This window comes from Aquarana catesbeiana, linkage group LG02 (genome assembly GCF_042186555.1).
Source record: "Aquarana catesbeiana isolate 2022-GZ linkage group LG02, ASM4218655v1, whole genome shotgun sequence".
NCBI classification, from domain to species: Eukaryota; Metazoa; Chordata; class Amphibia; order Anura; family Ranidae; genus Aquarana; species Aquarana catesbeiana.
In genome coordinates this window covers 656,923,877-656,944,533 of record NC_133325.1, presented here as the reverse complement: position 1 = coordinate 656,944,533, position 20,657 = coordinate 656,923,877, and the positions used below count along the sequence as shown (strand labels likewise).

Here is a 20,657-nt window from a genome sequence, read left to right as displayed (position 1 = left end):
ATATACATTGTACATTCACATCAGTCCCTGCCCTCAAGGAGCTTACAATCTAAGGTCACTAACACACATTCATACATACTAGGGACAATTTAGACAGGATCTGGTTAACCTACCAGCATGTCCTTAGAGTGTGGGAGGAAACTGGAGTACCTGGAGGAAACCCACGCAGGCAAACTCCAGGTAGATGGTATCGTGGTCGGGATTTGAACCAGCAACCCCTTTTGCTTCTAGGTGAAAGTGCTAATCACTACACCACTGTGCTGCCCGCTTATCAGTGCAGCCTCATCAGTGCCCATCAGTGCCACCTATCAGTTCAGCCTCATCAGTGCAGCCTATCAGTGCTGCCTATCAGTGCAGCCTCATCAGTGCCCATCAGTGCCTCCTATCAGTGCCGTCTATCAGTGCCCATCGGTGCCTCCTATCAGTGCTGCCTATCAGTGCCTCCTATCAGTGCAGCCTCATCCATGCCCCCTATCAGTGCAGCCTCATCAGTATCACCTATCAGTACAGCCTTATCAGTGCCAAGTTTCAGTGCCCCTATCAGTGCAGCCTCATCTGTGCCCATCAGTGCCTACTATCAGTGCCCATCGGTGCCTCCTATCAGTGCCTCATTTCAGTGCCTCCTATCAGTGCAGTCTCATCAGAGCCGCCTCATCAGTGCAGCCTATCAGTGCTGCCTATCAGTGCAGCCTCATCAGTGCCGCCTATCAGTGACCATCAGTGCCTCCTATCAGTGCCGCCTATCAGTGCCCATCAGTGCCTTCTATCAGTGCAGCCTCATCAGTGCCACCTATCAGTTCCCCCTATTAGTGTAGCCTCATTAGTGCCTATCAGTGCCGCCTATCAGTGCCCATCAGTGCCTCCTATCAGTGCCGCCTATCAGTGCAGCCTCATCAGTGCTGCCTCATCAGTGCAGCCTACCAGTGCAGCCTCATCGGTGCCCATCAGTGCCTCCTATCAGTGCTGCCCATCAGTGCCTCCTATCAGTGCCGCCTATCAGTGCTGCTTCATCAGTGCAGCCTACCAGTGCAGCCTCATCGGTGCCCATCAGTGCCTCCTATCAGTGCTGCCCATCAGTGTCTCCTATCAGTGCAGCCTCATCTGTGCCGCCTAACAGTGCCCATCAGTGCCTCCTATCAGTGCTGCCTATCAGTGCCCATCAGTGCCTCCTATCAGTGCAGCCTCATCAGTTCCGCCTATCAGTGTAGCCTCATCAGTGCCCCCTATCAGTGCAGCCTCATCAGTGCCCCCTATCAGTGCAGCCCCATCAGTGCCACCTATCAGTGCAGCCTCATCAGTTCCACCTATCAGTGCCCCCTATCAGTGCAGCCTCATCAGTGCCCCCTATCAGTGCAGCCTCATTAATTCCCATCAGTGCCTACTATCAGTGCAGCCTATCAGTGCCCATCAGTGCCTCCTATCAGTGCTACCTATCAGTGCAGCCTCATCAGTGCCACCTCATCAGTGCAGCCTATCAGTGCAGCCTCATCTGTGCCCATCAGTTCCTCCTATCAGTGCTGCCCATCAGTGCCTCCTATCAGTGCAGCCTTATCAATACCCCCTATCAGTGCAGCCTCATCAGTGCCCCCTATCAGTGCAGCCCCATCAGTGCCACCTATCAGTGCAGCCTCATCAGTTCCACCTATCAGTGCCCCTTATCAGTGCAGCCTCATCAGTGCCCCCTATCAGTGCCCATCAATGCCTCCTGTCAGTGCCACCTCATCAGTGCAGCCTATCACTGCCACCTATCAGTGCAGCCTCATCAGTGGCCATCAGTGCCACCTATCAGTGCCCATCAGTGCTGCCCATCAATGACTCCCATCAGTGCCAACTCATCAGTGCAGCCTCATCAGTGCCCCCTATCAGTGCAGTCTCTTCAGTGCCTCATCAGTGCCGCCTATCAGTGCACATCAGTGCTGCTTATCAGTGCAGCCTCCTCGGTGATACAATGATGTTACACATGAACAAAGACCATTACAAACACACACAGAAATCATCACAAACACATACTGACATTACACACACAGGGAAAACTAACACCCAAACAATAGAAATTACTTTCTCCAGACAAATTTTAGGAAATTTTTTTAGACCTGTAGGGTATTTCACCTTAAAAGGTTGAGAAACACTGGTCTAATGGTATGCCACACAAACATTTTTGAAAAGGTGCGGGAGGCTGTGGACAAACCAAATGGGAAACAGGTAATATGGTAATTTGTAATCACAAACCGTAGAAACTTCTGATGACTGCCCGCTATAGGAATATGAAGATAAGCATTGGAAAGATCCATTTAGAGCATCAAATCATTTTTCTTTACTTTGTATGAGCCAGAAACTGGCTCATACAAAGACTGACTCAAAGAAAAGTGAAACAAAAGCTGAGAAGATTCCCAATGAAACTAATTTGCTGGATTTAATGCAAAGAAATGTGATGGATTGTTTTGGTGAACTGCTCCACATTCACTCCACATTCACTTACACTAAACTTTATAAATCATCCCCAAACAAGACAAGGGAATGAAAAGGTTATAGGCAGAAGAGGAAATGACAACTGTAGTGTTATAGTGTGTGTATTAGGCTGGCTTCACGCTGAGGCGGTTTTCAGGCATTTTAGCGCTAGAAATAGCCTCTAAATAACGCCTGAAAACCGCCTCCAATTCATTTCAGTGTAACTTTTCACACTGGGGCGGTGCGCTTGCGGGACCTTCTGAAAAGTCCTGCAAACAGCATCTTTGGGGCAGTTTGGGAGCGATGTATACAGCACTTCCAAAACGCCCTGCCCATTGAAATGAATAAGCAGCGCTTCCAAAGCGCCTGAAAAGCAATTCGGAAGCACCGCAACACGGGCGTTAAAGAACAAGGGGTTAAAAGTGCCCCACTAGTGGCCAAAAAGCTTTAGCTAGCGCTCGGTGGCCCCACTGTGAAAGTAGCCTTAATGTGTAGATACAGAAAAAGGTGTAACTGCGCTATCTTAACATATATCAAACAATCTTTATTAGTGATTGATCATCATGAATTCAAATAATGTGCATATTTAGTGAACTGCAATATTATAAAGAAAATGATCCTTCTTAATCAAGAATAAAATCATGTGTTAAACAAAGAACAGTCCCAATATTCCTCTTCAAAAGATGATTATCCAAATCCCATGTGTACAAATCCACATCAGTGATTAGAAATTTTTCACCAATTCGTGAGACACCACCACCTTCTAAAATGGTCACTCACTAAATCTTTCCAGCAATGCTCCTAGGGCTAGCAAGCGTCGTTCCACCTCCCGGGGGATGGAACAACGCTAACGACATTAAAGCTTGGTACCTCTCTACACCGCCCTGCCACATTAATGTTGCATCATAAGGATAGCTGCCACGTGGTGGTCATCTTTAAACCTGGGGGCCCCATGATCTCCTATTGCTTAGGGGCCCCAGGAGTTTTCAGACCGCCCCTGATTATACTTTATATTAAGTACTTGGTTTAAAATGTATTTATTTATTTATTTACATTTTTTCGGTTTCTGGCCTAGTCTTCATGGGCATTTTTTTCCTTTCCCCTGGAGGAGGGGTTTTGTCAGCTAAGCACACCTTCCTGTCTGCGTGCCTGAGCTAAGGGCAGATGGATTCCAGGAAGTAAATGCTACATGAATCCTCTGCACTTACTCATGATGGTTCAAGATGTTTTACAAATTGATTTCTCAACAAAATAAAGCATGGAGACATGGATGTATGGTTGATAAATATAAAATATTAAAAATGAATTTAATAGTGTTTTCTGTTTGTGGTGCTCAGATCCAGTTTTGTTCCGCTTTAAAAAGATATGAGGGTTTAAAGTGGTTGTAAAGGCAGAAGTTTTTTTTTTATCTTAATGCATTCTATGAGTGAGAGAGAGGGGGAGGATCCGGGCTGCTCTGTGCAAATCCCCTGCACAGAGAAGATAAGTATACCATGTTTGTTATTTTTAACTAAAAAAACAAGACTTTAGTATCACTTTAATATATAATGTTAATCATTACCTAAACGTAAAAAAATGTTTTGGTTTTACATACACTCAAAAAATGAAGTACTCATTGGATTGTAAATGTTTATTTAGAAGTAGTTGAAGTGAATTTCACATATTACACACTTTACACTATGAATAAAAATAGAACACATACAGGGTATATTTATAATGCATGTGAATATGACTTTCACAAACATTCTGTGCTAAAAAACAATCCAGGCTCATGTGTTTAAATGGGAGTGATTAATTCTCCACCAGGGAATGCTTTATAATTATGCCGCGTACACACGACCGGACTTTCTGGGAAGCTAGGTCCGACGTTCTTCCCGCCGGACGTCTGGCGGACTACCGCCGGACTTTCTGAACAGACGGACTTGCCTACACACGACTGGACTTTCCGGAATCCGGTCTTCCCGACGGACTTCCGCTGGACTTTCCAAATGAATGGACTTGCCCACACACGGACAGGTCCATTAATTTTGAACATGACTCGGGTACGTCGGGACTAGAAAAGGAAGTAAATCTCGCCGCTTTTATCGGCGAGATTGACACCTTGCGAGCCCCGTCGCGGGGCATCCCAGGCCCTTAGGTCTGGTATAGATTTTAAGGGGAACCCCCTACGCCAAAAAAACGGCGTGGGGTCCTCCCTAAAATCCATACCAGATCCCGATCCAAACACGCAGCCCGGCCAGTCAGGAAAGGGGGTGGGGACGAGCGAGCGCCCCCCCCCCTCCTGAACCGTACCAGGCCACATGCCCTCAACATGGGGGGGGTGGGTGCTGTGGGGGAGGGAACAAGCCAGGAAGCCAAGAAGCCAAGAAGCCAGAAGCCAGAAGTCCGGGCCCCCGCTAGCAAAAGAGCGGCATGAAGATAGAGGAGGAGCCGGCAGAAGAACTGGAACACCGGGAGCAGAGATCAAACACCGGGAGAAGAGGCCAGAGAGAGCGGAGAAGAACCAACCAGACGCCGGGAAAGGAGGCCGGAGGGACCAACGAAGTGGGAAGAAGACCCCCGGAGCTGTCTAATAAATTACTTTAGAAACCTGTGTAGTGTTTTTTTATTGACACTTTTTCCCCCAGGTGAATGGGTAGGGGTACCATGTACCCCATACTCAGTCACATAGGGTGGGGGGCCGGGATCAGGGGGCCCCCTTATTAAAGGGGGCTCCTGGATTCCGATAAGCCCCCCACCCGCAGACCCCGACAACCAACGGCCAGGGTTGTCGGGAAGAGGCCCTTGTCCTCATCAACATGGGGACAAGGTGCTTTGGGGTGGCGGGGGCCGCAGGGCGCCCCCCTTCCCCACAGCACCCACCCCCCCATATTGAGGGCATGCGGCCTGGTATGGTTCAGGAGGGGGGGCGCTTGCTCGTCCCCACCCCCTTTCCTGACCGGCCAGACTGTGTGCTCGGATCGGGGTCTGGTATGGATTTAAGGGGGAACCCATGCCGTTTTTTCAGCGTACGGGGTTCCCCTTAAAATCCATACCAGACTTAAGGACCTGGGATGCCCCGCGCTCGCCACAATAGGAAAATTTGTTTTTCCTATTGCAGCGAGCGCGAGATGCAATACCTTTGAGTCGTATCTGGTCCGTCGGACCAGCCTACAGACGAACGGGCTTTCCGTCAGGAACTGAGTCCGGCTGAGTTACGACGTAAAGATTTGAAGCAGGCTTCAAATCTAAAGTATGTTGGATTTCCGACCGAAACAGTCCATCGGAAGTACGATGCAGACCACACACGGTCAGATTGTCTGTCAGATTTGGTCCGTCGGCGTCCGTCGGACAAGTCTGGTCGAAAAGTCGGACCGTGTGTACGAGGCATTAGACCATTTTAGCATTTTGCAATTGCTTGCATCTGAACAGAACTTACATACAGATAAACTTATTTACATGTACACATGCATGGACTAGTAATCTACATGTATATACTCAATATGTATACGTTGTAGTGAAGCTTACTTTTTAACAGAATAAAATAGTTAAAAATAAAACTTTAAGATCTCCTTAAAGTAGTGATTGATGGGACGTAGCGCTTTTCCAAAAAAAGGTGCAAAGGAGTTCCATTATGTTCCCTATTAAAAGTTATTGCCATTTTCCTTTACAGACTTGGAGCCCAGAGGTTAAAGGGACATTCATCACAACAGGTTTACTGTTGAAAGTGAAGCAAAAAAAAAAAAAAGTTGTGGTTAGATTCTGGAACATAAATCACCTAAGCAGCCACCTCTATAATTTGCTTATCAACTTTTTAGCTTTGTTCCTATACTGTGATAGGGTGCATTCACACCTGAGAAAATTGGATGCAACACCTAGACACCTGTGATTAGATGCGAGAACCCGTGCAGGGGGTTGCTGCGATTAGTTGCAAGTAGGCAGCCCCATTGAAAACAAAGGTAGGCTGTTGGCTTTCGCAGTCAATCGCGCCCACTGCCATGTAAACTCTCATGCAGAGATCACATGCAAGTTATCGGCCCTGGACACAGACTGCCTACATCCAGGGTCAATCACTCACATATGATAGTTGCTTGGGAGATTACATGTGAGCGGGCCAACTAACTGCAAGAGCTAGAAGCCTCCCATTGCTTTCAATGGGGCTGCCTACTTGTAGCCAATCGAGGGAAGCCCCTGCTGGGGTTCTCGCATCTAATCACAGCTAGGGTTAACTCTTAGGTGTGAATGCCCCCTGAACCCATTGAAAACATTTTTGTGCCAAATTGCCAATATTCTTTCTGGTTTAAATTGAACCTGTGATGATGACTACCTTTTTTTCCAATGGCATGGGTCCTGGAAAAGTCATCCTTATCCTAGCTTCAATACTTAGCAAGTCAGTGTCCTGGAACAAGTATGCAGTCAATGAAGTCTGAAAAATCTGAATTCCAAACCGGCGTACTTATTCCAGGTCAGGGACTCACAAGGCAATGAGGTCAAGGTCAGGACAACAGGCCCAGAGAGCACACCTTAAATAAAAGTCTTCAATAGCAGACATTATGGTTCCATATAGTATTTCTACTCAAATGTTTACATTAATGCTGCTCCTACTTTCACTAAAAATAATTTGCCTTGTCTTTTTTATCACCCTATTTGCACCCACAATAACATACTGAAGCAAAACACCATTTCTCTCCAGTAGTTTATGGTTATGCATGTCTTAAACTGGAGTATTGAATTATTTTCACAACAGAACTAGAGAAATATGCTCTAATGCCCCGTACACATGATAGGATTTTCCGACAACAAAATCCATGTTTTTTTCCGACGGATGTTAGCTCAAACTTGTCTTGCATATACACGGTCACACAAATTTTGTCGGAAATTCTGAACATCAAGAACGCGGTGACGTACAACACGTACGATAAGCAGAGAAAAATGAAGTTCAATAGCCAGTGCGGCTCTTCTGCTTGATTCCGAGTATGTGTGGAACTTTGTGCGTCAGAATTGTGTGCACACAATCAGAATTTACGACAACGGATTTTGTTGTCGGAAAATTTGAGATCCAGATCTCAAATTTTGTGTGTAGGAAATTCCGATGGATGTACCAGCCAGACAGAGGGACACTGAAGTTGATAAATCCAGTGGTTGTTTGCTTTTAAATGCACTGTTGGAAATTATTAAACAGAATTTTGTGATTCTGGGGCCTGTAGCTAGACATTATTACTGTCTTAGTAAACACAGCTTGGTTGGTTGCATAAAGGAAGTATGTTGCCAACACACCTTGGATCTTTATTATATAGTCCACATTTTTTATTGAGGAGACCATATGATAGTACAGCTTTCCAGGACCATGTGGGACCCCTTTGTCATGACATGCCCAAAAAAGGGATCCTGCACGACCCCAGAAATATTGCATTATCTTCACTGCTTTCTCAATGGTTAACCAGTTGGCAGTTGCTACAGCACCTTTCGACTTCCGGGTCAGTAATTAGTGCAATGTGAATATAAGAAGTGGTTGATTGCATAGACTATCTTTTTGATATATTTGTCCTTAAAATGTTACTAAACCCACAACAGTAAAATCAGTCTGTATATGCAGTAAAGCCGGGCTCAAAAGTCCTTAGCTACTAGCCAAGCCTCAAGGGTTACTCGCCACCAGTTGCCCCGCTCAACCCCTACCTTGTCCCGCCCCTAATTCTGCCCCTAATCGCGCCCTCATAAATTATCTCATGAAATGACACATAAATGTTTTATGCAGAATTAAGTTACAAAAATAAATATTAACAACAACTTTATCAGTTCCCCTCAGCACAGCCTCACCTGTGCCCATCAATGCAGCGTGAGCTGTGCCCATTATTGCAGCGTGACCTGTGCCCATCATTGCAGCATGACCTGTGCCCATCATTGCATCCTCACTGTACCCCCATTGCAGCCTCACCGTGCCCCCATTGCAGCCTCAACGTGCCCCCATTGCAGCCTCACCGTGCCCCCATTGCAGCCTCACTGTGCCCAACATTGCAGCCTCACTGTGCCCCCATTGCAGCCTCACCGTGCCCCCATTGCATCCTCACTGTGCCCCTTGCAGCCTCACTGTGCCAACATTGCAGCCTCACTGTGCCAACATTGCAGCCTCACTGTGCCCCACATTGCAGCCTCTTTGTGCCCCCATTGCAGACTCACTGTGCCCAACATTGCAGCCTCACCGTGCCCCCATTGCAGACTCACTGTGCCCAACATTGCAGCCTCGCCAGGGCGGAGGAAGAGAGAGGGTGGCCGGATCATGACTGGAGGAAGGGGAGAGCGACAGGGTCACTGAGAGGTATAGCACGCTGTTGCAGCTTACATTGAAATTGCCTCTGCTCGCCCCCCCACTCCCAGGCAGCCCAGCTCGCAAGCCCTCATTTTCCACTCTCAAAATGTGAGTAGGCGAGTGGAAAATTTGAGGGCTGCAGTAAAGCATGCTGGTTATACTCACTGTGGAACCTAAGGGGATATTGTGTAAAAAGGATGTTTAATCCTGTCTTCTCTGATCCTCTCCTTGTTTTACTGTCCCCAATCCATCTTCTGATAGTGCAGAGCCTTAGGGGTACTCTGCACATGCTCATTTTGGTGTGTATTTTCTTGGGAGGGTGCATGTGATCAGTACAGGGCCAATCAGCACTGTCCAGACAGAGGGTCAGGGGTCATGCAGCCTCATAGGATAGTCAGAGGAGAATGAAAACTCCTACAAGCTTTAACCATTCCTCAGCCGGACTCTGATAGAAGTCACATGAGAAAAGGTATTTAGCAGTTTATGTTTACTAAAATAATTGCATTTCCATGTTCTGCGTACTGTATGAGACCAGATATAGTGAATGCAGGGTCCTGGGTTTAGTAACACTTTAACCACACATGGCTATATCTGACAGATAAAGCCATATGATATTCAAACTAAATAAACTGATCTTGGTTTTACAAATAGTGTAGTCATGTAATGACCACGTGTACTGTACAGTGTTCATATTGCTGTCCAATTGGCTTTTGATTTGTGGCTAAGCATAGCAATGTAAATTGTAAGAAAAAAATAATGAAATATAGGCACCTCTGACATAAATTATTGCTGCAAACTAAAGTGCTTTTAGTTTTTTTTACTAATCTTTTCATGGAGCAGAAAGAACATAATCAGAGTAGTACTTATACACCATAATCAAGAACTCCCATACAGTTTGCTGCTATAACATATAGTCCATTTCTCTTTTGTATTGTCTTCAGCAGATACCTGTAGGTCGGACCATAATTATTGATTGGGCACAATCTCCGGTACACACATTCTTCCAGTAGATGTGGCTTTTGCCATTCAGCATGACAATGTAGCAGTTATCATACCACCAGCCACCATAGGATGCTGCACAGTTACTGGATGTGCGGTCCTGATCTTTATCCTTTGTAGAGAACTTCATGTTGTCATGGATAGTGTTTGAGTCAAATGTGGCAAGAAAGTCCCCTGCAGTGCCTGAGTACCTGCCTAAACGGAGTGTATATCCATTAACTTCTTTGTCAAGACTAAAGATATCATAATCGGCATGCCACTCCTTCTCTGCTTTGTCTTTTAGTAGGAATCGAACCATGTAGACCCTCTGAGAGGTGAGAAGGTGAATGTACTCATTGCCCAGCCAGTAATCCTGCATCACATTTCCAAAACCATACTTGTAGGTGGTCCAGGATTCAAGCCACGTGAGTTCAGTTTTAAATGAGTTCTTCTGAATTACAGTCCAACCCTTACCATCCTCATCCACATGGCAATAGACTACCAGTGGAGGTGATGTGTGGGGCTTGATTACATAAACACCACTTGGGCTGTCTTTCGGCAGCTTATCACAATCAATGGGGAACCCTAAAAATATAAAAACAATAAGTGAGTCCATATACCTTGTGATGCACACATCACTGAAGTAGTACTACATGACAGATAAGCAAAGTTTACAGGATGGGATAATACTTTCACAATGAGAGTGAAGAAAAGTGATATTAAAGGTTTGTTTTTGTATTTTATTAAAAAAAAAAAATTGTAATACGTACCTGCCCTGTGCAATGGTTTTGCACAGAGCAGCCCCGATCCTCCTCTTCTCTGGTCCCCTGCCGGCGATCTTGGCTTCAACCCCCCTCCCCCCGCTGAGTGCCCTCATAGCAAGCTGCTCATGTGTGCTCGCTTCCATGCCTCACTCAGTGTGTCAGCAACCACTGAAGCCCAAACAATAGTCTCTTGTCTTAGTGATCCTTCTTCTAGGGACAGCAGCCCCAGGAGTCCAGGAACCCTCCTTGATGAGGAAAGAACAATCTGCTCAGGACTCCTATTTATTACCTCCCCAGACAACTTCAGGATTACCCTCTTCCAGGGATTGGTTAGGGCATGATAAATATTCAACCAATCATTTGAATCTCCCTCACTACCACTATGCTCTGGAAGCTTTTTCCAGAGGCAGGGGGAAGCAATCAAGCTCATAGCTCAGGAACCCCGATCAGATCAAGGGTCCATTCACACTAAAAATCGTGCGATTTACTTGATGTGATGCAATTTTGTTACGACTTTGGCTTTGACCAATGTGATCATTTTGTTTGTGCTCTACAAAGTCTTTAGACATGTGCAGAATGGAAAAATTGATTTAGTTTCGTTGGGTTTCTTTATTTTCTAACAAATTCCAAATTTTCACAACGATTTGAATTTGCATTGGTCGAAAATTGATTGACTGATTTGAATTCTGTGTAAGGAATAGCTGTTTGTTAAGGAGCGGACCAGGAAGCCGGCCGCCGTGTCCTTCATAATCAATGACTCAACAGCTGTCATTGGGTTCCCCCCACTGACAGCTGAATGTAAAAAAAAGAATCTCGGCAATGAAAAATTAATGAAAAAATGCCACACCAAAATGAAAAACAAAAATGGCAGCCCCCCAAAATCCATACCAGACCCTTATCCGACCATGCAGCCTGGTAGGCCACGAAAGGGGAAGGCTGCTCGCACGTGAACCATACCAGGCCACGTGCCCTCAACATGGGGGGGGTACTTTGGGACGGGGGGCTACGCCCCCACCCTCAAAGCACCTTGTCCCCATGTTGATGGGGACAAGGGCCTCTTCCCCACAACCGTGGTTGGTGGTTGTGGGGGTCTGCGTGCAGGGACTTATTGGAATCTGAAAGCCCCCTTTAACAACAGATCCCAGCCCCCCTACTGTATGTGAATGAGTATGGGGTACATAGTACCCCTACACATTCACCAAAAAAGTGTAAAAAGTAAATAAAAACACAGCACAAGTTTTTGACCATTCCTTCATTAAAAAATCAAAAATCAAAAACAAAATGTCCCCCCGGTGTAAACCCATCATCAATCACGCCGCCTGCTGCTGACCTGAAAAAAGGAGAGAAAAAAAAAAACCTATGGCCCAGACGAAGGCTCCAGCCATCTGCCAGCTCTGCCGTGTGACAACTCTTAAATAACTAAGAGGTGGGGCCACCCGATGACATCGCAGGGTGGCAATGCCCCCTTGTGATATCATTAACCGAGGGCATGCTGGGTCAGTGATGTCACCGGGTGGCCCCACCCTTAGTTCTTTAAGAGCTGTCACATGGTGGAGCTGGCAGATGGTGGGAGCCTTTGTCAGGGTGGAGATCTGTGGAGTCTGTGATGGTGGCGGGTGGCGAGATCTACACCAGGGGTGAATTTTTTGTATATCTTTATACAACTGCCTACTGTAATTATTACACTATACTTTTTTTGGTGAATGAGTAGTACCACATTCTCATTCACATATTTGAAGGGGGCTTCCAGATTCCAATAAGCCCCCCACCCACAGACCCTCACAACCACCAGCCAGGGCTGTGGGGAAGAGACTCTTGTCCCCATACCAGACCTAAGAGCATGGATTTGGGGGGGGGACCCTACGCTGTTTTTTAAATTTTTTTTTATGCCTGGCATTATTTTCACAAGTCACACACAAGTTGCTTCCAAATTGCATCTCATGTCATGCAGGTGTGACTTTCATATGACTTTTGAGGGTTTACATTGAAGTCTATGGACCTCAAGTCGCATAAAAGTCAGACCAAAGTAGTGCAGGAACTACTTTGAAGTTGCTGCAACCTAAAGTTGCACAGATATGAATGGGGTCCGAAGTTGCATGACAAATTGTACAAGTGTGAATGGGGCCTAAAACAATCAGCAGCCACTCCACTCTCTACAATGGAACGAAAAAAAGACAAAATTTACCTAGCAGCCTGACTTGGATGACAATACAGTAATAAAATAACTTAAAAGATATTAAAGCGACTGGCACCAAGTTTTTTCACTGCCCCCCACATTTAGCCACAGACCCAACCTGCCATATGCGAATCGCTGGGGAGTGTCAATACATTGTTAAAGACACCCCCATTTCAGCTTGCATATCGCTCTGCGAACTGACAGTTCGGACATGAATCGGATCGCATATGTGTAAACACACACGCGATCCGATTCTGGTCTGAACAGGAAAAAGGGTCCTGTGCGTGTTTGGTCTGAATGCGGTGCGATATCAGCCATACTATCTGTATGGCTGATATTGCACCGCACAGACATCACATGTAATGTGAACAGCAGTGCTCTGCGAATTACATGCAATGTCTGGCATCGCACAAGTGTGAACCAGGCCTCAAACACATTGAAGCAATCACTATAGACAAAGTGTAACTGTATGATTGATTAACAGGGGGGGATATGGGTGTCACAGCTCCCAAGAACTAAGCCCAGGGCTATGAAGGTGATTAATACTGTTTGCTACCAAGATCATTATCTCTTTGTTGCCAACCATCTGGCCAGCAGCACACTTTAGGTACCTGACAACAGGTGTTTAAAGCTGGGCATAGATGGATCAAAATTTGACCATTTCAGCAGGGACCAGCTGAATTTTGACCTGTGTGTGTGGACCTCCCTGTTCAACAGAAGTGGACTATCAAAGGAGTTCTCCTTTATCCCACAAATAATGTCAAAGCTTAGCAGAATTTCCAAAAAGCCACATGTTATCAAGCCTGAATTGCTATGATTTGGACATACAATCTTAGCTAGAATTCTAATATTGTGATAGAAGTTTAATTTTTTTTTTTTGGAAATAGCAAAGGAAGGGGATTTTAATGGTGCCAAGACACACATATTATAATTAAATATATTCTTTATTTCATTCCAAATTTAAAAATGTGGGGCATACAGTTGCTGCCCAATAGGGCATCATTTAAAAAGATTATGACATACATAACACACGCACACACACATATACATATATATATTTATATACACAAATGCTGTGCTATTCAAGAATGCCTGTTATTCGACATGTTTTTAAATTTGGAATGAAATAAAGAATATGTTTTTTATAATATTTGATGTGTCTTGGCACCATTAAAATCCCCTTCCTTTGCTATTTCGAAAAAATATTATGTTTTTTGGGATGAAGGTGCCTTTGATCTATGGGTGTTAGTGACATGTTCAAATACAGTTTTAAAAATTTAGTTTAATTAAAATCTAGTTTGTTATCTAGCTTATCCAACAAGGTGTAGCAAAGAACAGGAATGATTAACAAATTTCAGAAATGCAAAGCCACCATATTTAAGTTAAAGAAAAAAAACAATAAAAATAAGCTTTCCTGATTTGCATCCCTTTGGTCTGTAAATTTAGATGTAATACATTTATATTGTTGAAAAATGTGGCACTACATCAATAGCAATTATATTTGTTATCATTTACTCTGCTAACCACCAAGGATCAAAATTTCAACATGTCATCATACATGCAACAGCTATACACATAGCGTTAAACAGTTGTAAGATAATGCAGTGTTTACTGTAAGGGCCATCTTTTCCAACATATTAGGAAGGGGTCTAACTAAAAAAAAAAAAAAAAAAAAAGAAAGAAAAAGGATAGGAGGCATCCAATTGAGAGGAAACGGCCAGGTCAGGCTTCCAGAGAGAGACATGTATACATATGTATTTTTTTTTAAACATGTTTTTATTAAGTTTACAGATACATGTGTAAAACAATGGACATTAAGTAACCTTGTATAACATCATCCAATATCATTGGCAATAGTCCGTACAAACTATAACAAGCAATGGTAGTGGTAAGATAAGATAAAAGGGTAAAGGAGGGAAAAAGGGGAAGGGGGTGAATTCCAACAGAAACATAATACAATATTATCCGTAGTAAACCCCTTTCCAGTAGTGCTTTTTGAGTTTCCTTTAACTCAAAAAGGTGGAATTATAGGGGATTCAAGAAACTGCACCCACGGGGGCTTTGGTCTGTAAATTTACCATTCACAGTGCCTTGTTTTATCTGTTCTGTTCTTTTTGTACAAAAAAAACTTCCTGTTGCTTCTTCCAGAAACCTACAAAACTTGTAAATTCCTGTATTGAGCTGACAACACAATCATCTCTACTGGACTGAAATCCCACGTAATCCTATCAGCCCAGTACAGATTACCACTGTGAACCTCAGGACACCTCCTCAAGATGTTATGGTGATGAGGAGAAGTTCTGTAGTCCAAACCAGGAACAAGCAGCCTAGAGTTGCAATGATCCGCCATAGATAGAGTACAGCAACTGAGCTTTATCATTCCAGGACAGGTAATGTGGTAATGACAGGGTCACCAAGTGAAAATAAAGAGAAAGAAAAAGAAATTGAAGGCAGCCACTGCAACCATAGTCTAGTAAGCAGCAATGCATTATATGTTTCTTGGGTTTCAATATACCTAACTCTAATCAGAATAAGGTCCCTTTCACACGGGGTGGGCTCTGTTTAGATCAGCAGGGGACCTGTCTGCTGATCCTCTGTTGATCAGAGTAGAACAGACATATGACAGGTCCCTGTCTGCTCAGTTTATGCAGAGCAGACACAACAGAGCCTGCTCTGCCCTACAGGCAGCCGGGTGCAAACAGACTCCATTGTCCGTTTACACCCGACTGCCCTCCAATTCGATCCACCTAGATGGAGGGGGACAGATCCCCTTCCTTTTTTTTTCAGTGGACTGCATTGGATTAGAGGTAGGCAAGTGTAAACGGACACAAGTCTGTTTACACCCACCAGTCTACGGGGGGTGAATGGAGGGTTCGAACAAGTCCTCCTGAAAGACTGATAGGCGGACCTGATCGGACCCCTCATGTGAAAGGGGCCTAAAGGCAATTTCTAGCACAATGCTTCTGATACACACTATGGTATCAGACCAGATTTCTTCTTAATGAACCCCCAATTGAAGTTCAACTCCCTACCTAATGACCAAATCTCACTGCCAGAGGCCACCCCCCAAACATGCAACACTAAGTGCAATTCAAACCGACACACACCCAATGTTTAATATTTAATGATGGACTCCAACTAGAGGAATGTTGATATAATACTGTTATGTGACTACTTGTACCAATATTTAGTCAAATGCAGCAGTCATCCCTACTGTGGAACTGCATTCTCGCTTAAAAAATAAAATAAAATAAAGAATTTCCAATTGGTTGCTGTGTATTACTACAACAATTCTTAATTTACTTCTTTTCTTTACCTCACTGAATAGATATAATAATTAACTGTCCTAGTTATTAAAAAAATAGAGACATCTTTTAAATTGATTATGTGATTTAAAATCACACAATTAATAATAGTACACCAGTCTCATAATAATCTCAACATATAGGATTATATATTGTTACTCATAGGTGATGCAAAATGAGATAGAATCTCACCTTCTTGAAGTCTTACTTTTGGAGGGTCATCAACGGCTAATACTGAGAACAGGCTCAGGATGCAGGCTGCCAGAGCCCAATATAGTGCTTCAAATCGCCAACCTAACCCAATAAAGCAGGAGACATAATGAGACAGGCAAATTACTATGATAAGGATCATTGAGGAAACTTTGACAACAAAAGTAAAGTAAACAATACTGAAATCTACTTCTTCCTCTGGGCTATGTAATTGCAGTAAACCGGGAACTGCTCAGGTGTAATATACATGCTGTTATATTCTCACCCATTGCCTTCTCTGAATATTTTAACCATAGACAGGAAGTCACTATTTATATAAAGATAATAGTCTCCTCCCAGACTCTGTGTATCAAAGCAAGAAGGTACAAACCACTGCAATCACAGACTTACAAAGTCCATTATTTACCTATAATGTTTATTACTTTACTCAAGGTTCATGTTACCTGATTTTTGTCTCTTGCATGTTTGCTGTTTAAATGTATTATCTGCCTTTCTCACCTGCCTCTAACTCTTACTTTATACTTTGCACCATGGCAGAGGAAGTTATTTTAAATAAATATTTAATTACAACTTAAACATTTTAAGAGACATTTTTACATACATTTTAATATAGGATTGAGGAAGACTTTGCTGGATTTGTTTTCCTAAAACAACTGCATGAGCAAACTGGAAAACGTATGCCAGTAGCAAGTGCAATTCGTTTTACAGAACGTGAAATGTGTTTGTTTATATTCCTATTACTCCCTTTTTTCACATTTTTTAGATAAGTAGATATAAACATTTTGCATACATTTCCAGCCAGTATGTGGAGTTGTAGGCTTTTTTCACCATATTTACCAGGCTTTCAGAAACAGATAACGAGCTTAAAGCGGAAGTAAACCCTCCTATCGTACCATGCTGGGTCCGTGACGTCATAAGGGTGGCGGTGCCCCAAGGTGATGTAGACAGGTGGCCCAGCCCTACCTTATAAAAGAAATGTCAAACAGAGGGGCCTGCAGTAGGCATAGTCGGAAAGAGCGTTTTTTTTTTTCTTTTTTCTTTTTGGGTCGGCAGGCGGTGTGATTGACAACGGATCTATGTCGGGGGGGACACTGTTTTTGATTTTTTAACCACTTGAGGTCCGGGCCATAGCCGAATGACAGCCACAGCGCGGACCTCAATTTCCGGGAGGCCGTCATGGGACGTCCTCCCCTGTGCACGCACACCGCGTGCACCCTGCAGGGCGCGCGGTGCGCGAGCTGTGATCACTGAGTCACAGAGACTCGGATGATCACAGATCCGAGTAAGGGGCCGATCCCGGCCCCTTACCATGTGATCAGCTGTCAGCCAATGACAGCTGATCACATGATGTAACCAAAAGCTCTGTAATCGTTTTTTTTCTCCTCACGCTGACAGCTGACGGTCCCGAAGAGGAAGGAGGCACATATGCCTCATCTGTGCCTGCCAGTGCCGCCTGCCATTGCCACCTGCCAGTTCCCACAGTGCCCAGCAGTGCCACCTATTAATGCCCACAAGTGCCACCTATCAATGCCCACAAGTGCCACCTATCAATGCCCACCAGTGGTGCCAATCAGTGCCACCTAGCAGTGCTGCCATCAGTGTAAGCAATCAGTGCCCATCACTACCACCCATCAGTGCCCATCACTGCCACCCATCAGTGCCCATCACTGCCACCTCATCAGCATACATCAATGAAGGAGAAAAATTACCTGTTTGCAAAATTTTATAACAAAATATAAAAAAAATATAATTTTTTTTTAAAATTCTGTCTTTTGCAATTCTTTTAACAAAAACTAAAAACCGCAGAAGTGATCAAATACCACCAAAAGAAAGCTCTATTTGTGGGAAAAAATTATAAACATTTCATTTTAGTATAGTGTTGTATGACTGGGCAATTGTCATTCAAAGTGCGACAGTGCTAAAAGCTGAAAATTGGTCTGGACAGGAGGGGGGGTTTAAGTGCCCAGTAAGCAAGTGGTTAATAAAGGATTTGTCAAAAACTGTGTTTTTTTTTGACAATTCTTTGGTGAATGGGTATGGGTACTATGTACCCATACTTATTCACATGGGGGGGCAGGATCTGGGAGCTTCCAGATTCCGATAAGCCCCCCCACCCACACACCCCAACAACCACAGCCCAGAGGGACAAGGTGCTTTGGGGTGGGGGTGGGGGGCGCAGAGCCCCCCCTGCCCCAAAGCACCCATCCCCCCATGTTGAGGGCATGCGGTCTGGTATGGTTCAGGAGGGGGGATTCGCACTCGTCTCTCCCCTTTCTTGACCTGCCGGGCAGCTCGTTCGCATAAGGGTCTGGTATTGATTTTGGGGGGGGAACCCCACTTTAAGTGAAACAAAAAAAAGGGAACATTCCCTTAAATATAGTGCACAGGGGGTCCCATTAATCTGTCTGTAAAGTGGCCCATCTGTAGAATGTATAACACATGCTGCAGCAAAAATGCCATTTCTAAAGAAAAAAAAACCAATTAAAATCACATTTAAATTGACTTGCGGTTACAATTGCCGGCACCTGGCTATTTAAAAAAAAAAAAAAAATGGCGTGGGGTCCTCCCACGCCAAAATAAAAAAAAAAACCCTCCCCCCCAAAATCCATACCAGACCCTTTGTCACATATCTGGTGGAAATTGAGCTGTAGAGAGGGCTTCTCTTGCACTTCATGTCCAGCACTCCTGGTAGAGATGACAGGGAGTGAAAGACACAGAGTGACATGAGGGCCGATGTAGCAGGCAGCTCTGGTTGGGTCTTGGCAGAAACCCGATGGCCGCAGATCACCAGATAGGCACCAAGGACAGGAACTCCGTGTTGCAGGATCAGCAGGTGGAAGCGTGGTCGGAACATAAGCCAGGGGGTCATCAACAGCCAAGCAGAAGAGGTACCAGAACGTGAGGCAGAAGCAAAGACAGGATACAAGGCCAGGTTAGGTACACAGTCTGGCAGCAAGGTACAGAAGCATGAAGCAGGAACAGAGTCAAGCACAAGCTGGGGTCACAGGAAGGCAGGCAGAGGTCCAAGGAAAGGTTCAGGTACAAGCCGGGTCAAACACTGGAAAACTGTAACAGATCAAACACAGGTAAACAGGAACAGATCAAACACAAGTAAACAGGAACAAGCTGAAAGACCACTCAGCAATGTGCGTGTGTCATTGCTCCGTTTAAATAGACCAGCTGGCGCAAGTGCGTGCGCGTGTGCGTGCGTATGCCTGTTCACAGCCGCGCGTGTCCGTGCATGCGCCAGTACACACTATTCTTGGCACACACACTACTGTGCCCGTGCCTGTGTGCCAACGCGCGTCTATCAACTGGACTTCTCTTACATTGCCTTCCCCAATGAGCAACCTCCGGATGCCCATCTGTAACTTCCAGGGTGAGCCTGGAAAAAAGCCCTTATAAACCTCTTGGCATGTAAATTGGACTCTGGTTCCCAAGAGTTGTCTTCAGGTCCGTAGCCTTTCCATTTAATTAAAAACTGGATTATATTTCTTCTCTTTCTACAGTCCACAATGGTTTCAACCTCATACTTCTCATTACCGTCGACTAAAGTAGGTGCAGGTGGACCCGACTCACGACCAGGATAAGGATCTAACCTTGCATTTTTCAGTAATGAGACATGGAAGACAGGATGAATTTTGTAATTATCAGGGAGTGACAATTCGTAGGCTGCAGGATTGATCTGCCTTCCTTTTGACAGGGAAAGGACCAATATATATAGGTCTGAGTTTCTTGGATGGACAAGATAATTTTAAGTTGGCAGGGGACAACCAGACCTTGTCTCCGACTTGAAGTTTTAGGTCCCCTCTTCTTTTCCTGTCAAATAATCTTTTGTTGTCTTGTTGTGCTTTGGAGATGTTTCTTTGTAATACCTTATTGTTTGATTGAAGGGTGTTTAACCTTTCTTGGACTGCAGGAACCAAAGAATCAGGCAAGATGTCAGGTAGGAAGGTTGGGAAGTATTCATAGTTAGCAAAAAATGGGGCTTGTCCCGTAGCTGAGTGAACTGCATCGTTGTATGCAAATTCTGCCAGGGGTAAAAGTGATGCCCAGTCATCCTGAGCAAAGGATGAGAGGCACCAAAGATATTGTTTCAGAGTCTGGTTTGTGCGTTCAGTTTGGCCGTTAGTCAAACATAAGTTTCAATTTTCAACATCCTGCAAAGCTCTTTCCAAAATCTGGATGTAAATTGCACCCCTCGATACGAGGTGATGCTGTTGGGTACCCCTTGGAGTCTAACTACTTCCCTGATGAAGGTGCAAGCGGTCTGTGTTTTGCGGACGGGGTTCCTAACAAAGGAATAAAATGGGCCATCTTGGTCAATCTGTCTACGATCACAAAAATGGTGGTGAATTTTTCGGATGGCGGAAGTTCAACAAAAAAATCCATATTAATCATTTCCCAGGGCCTCTTGGGAATGGGTAGTGGTCTTAACAGACCCCAGGACTTGGTTTTATCACTTTTGTTTTGGGCACAGACCCCACAGG

At 44.6% G+C, this 20,657-nt stretch overlaps 1 protein-coding gene across 1 annotated transcript; it reads right to left on the bottom strand.

Annotated features, from left to right (window-relative positions):
- Nucleotides 1-9,295: 9,295 nt before the first annotated feature.
- Nucleotides 9,296-16,449, bottom strand: LOC141130051 (fibrinogen-like protein 1-like protein). Its single transcript, XM_073618028.1, has 3 exons — nucleotides 16,433-16,449; nucleotides 16,150-16,251; nucleotides 9,296-10,297 (listed from the first exon to the last, which is right to left on the bottom strand). The coding sequence occupies exons 1-3, from the start codon at nucleotides 16,434-16,436 to the stop codon at nucleotides 9,672-9,674; spliced, it is 732 nt and encodes a 243-aa protein (XP_073474129.1). The 5' UTR covers nucleotides 16,437-16,449; the 3' UTR covers nucleotides 9,296-9,671.
- Between the last annotated feature and the right edge of the window lie 4,208 nt (nucleotides 16,450-20,657).

Excerpts from the sequence above, each read along its gene's own strand:
- LOC141130051 (XM_073618028.1), bottom strand. Across the intron at positions 10,298-16,149 it reads AAAAGTAAGACTTCAAGAAG|GGTTCCCCATTGATTGTGAT; the intron begins GTGAGATTCTAT and ends TTATATTTTTAG.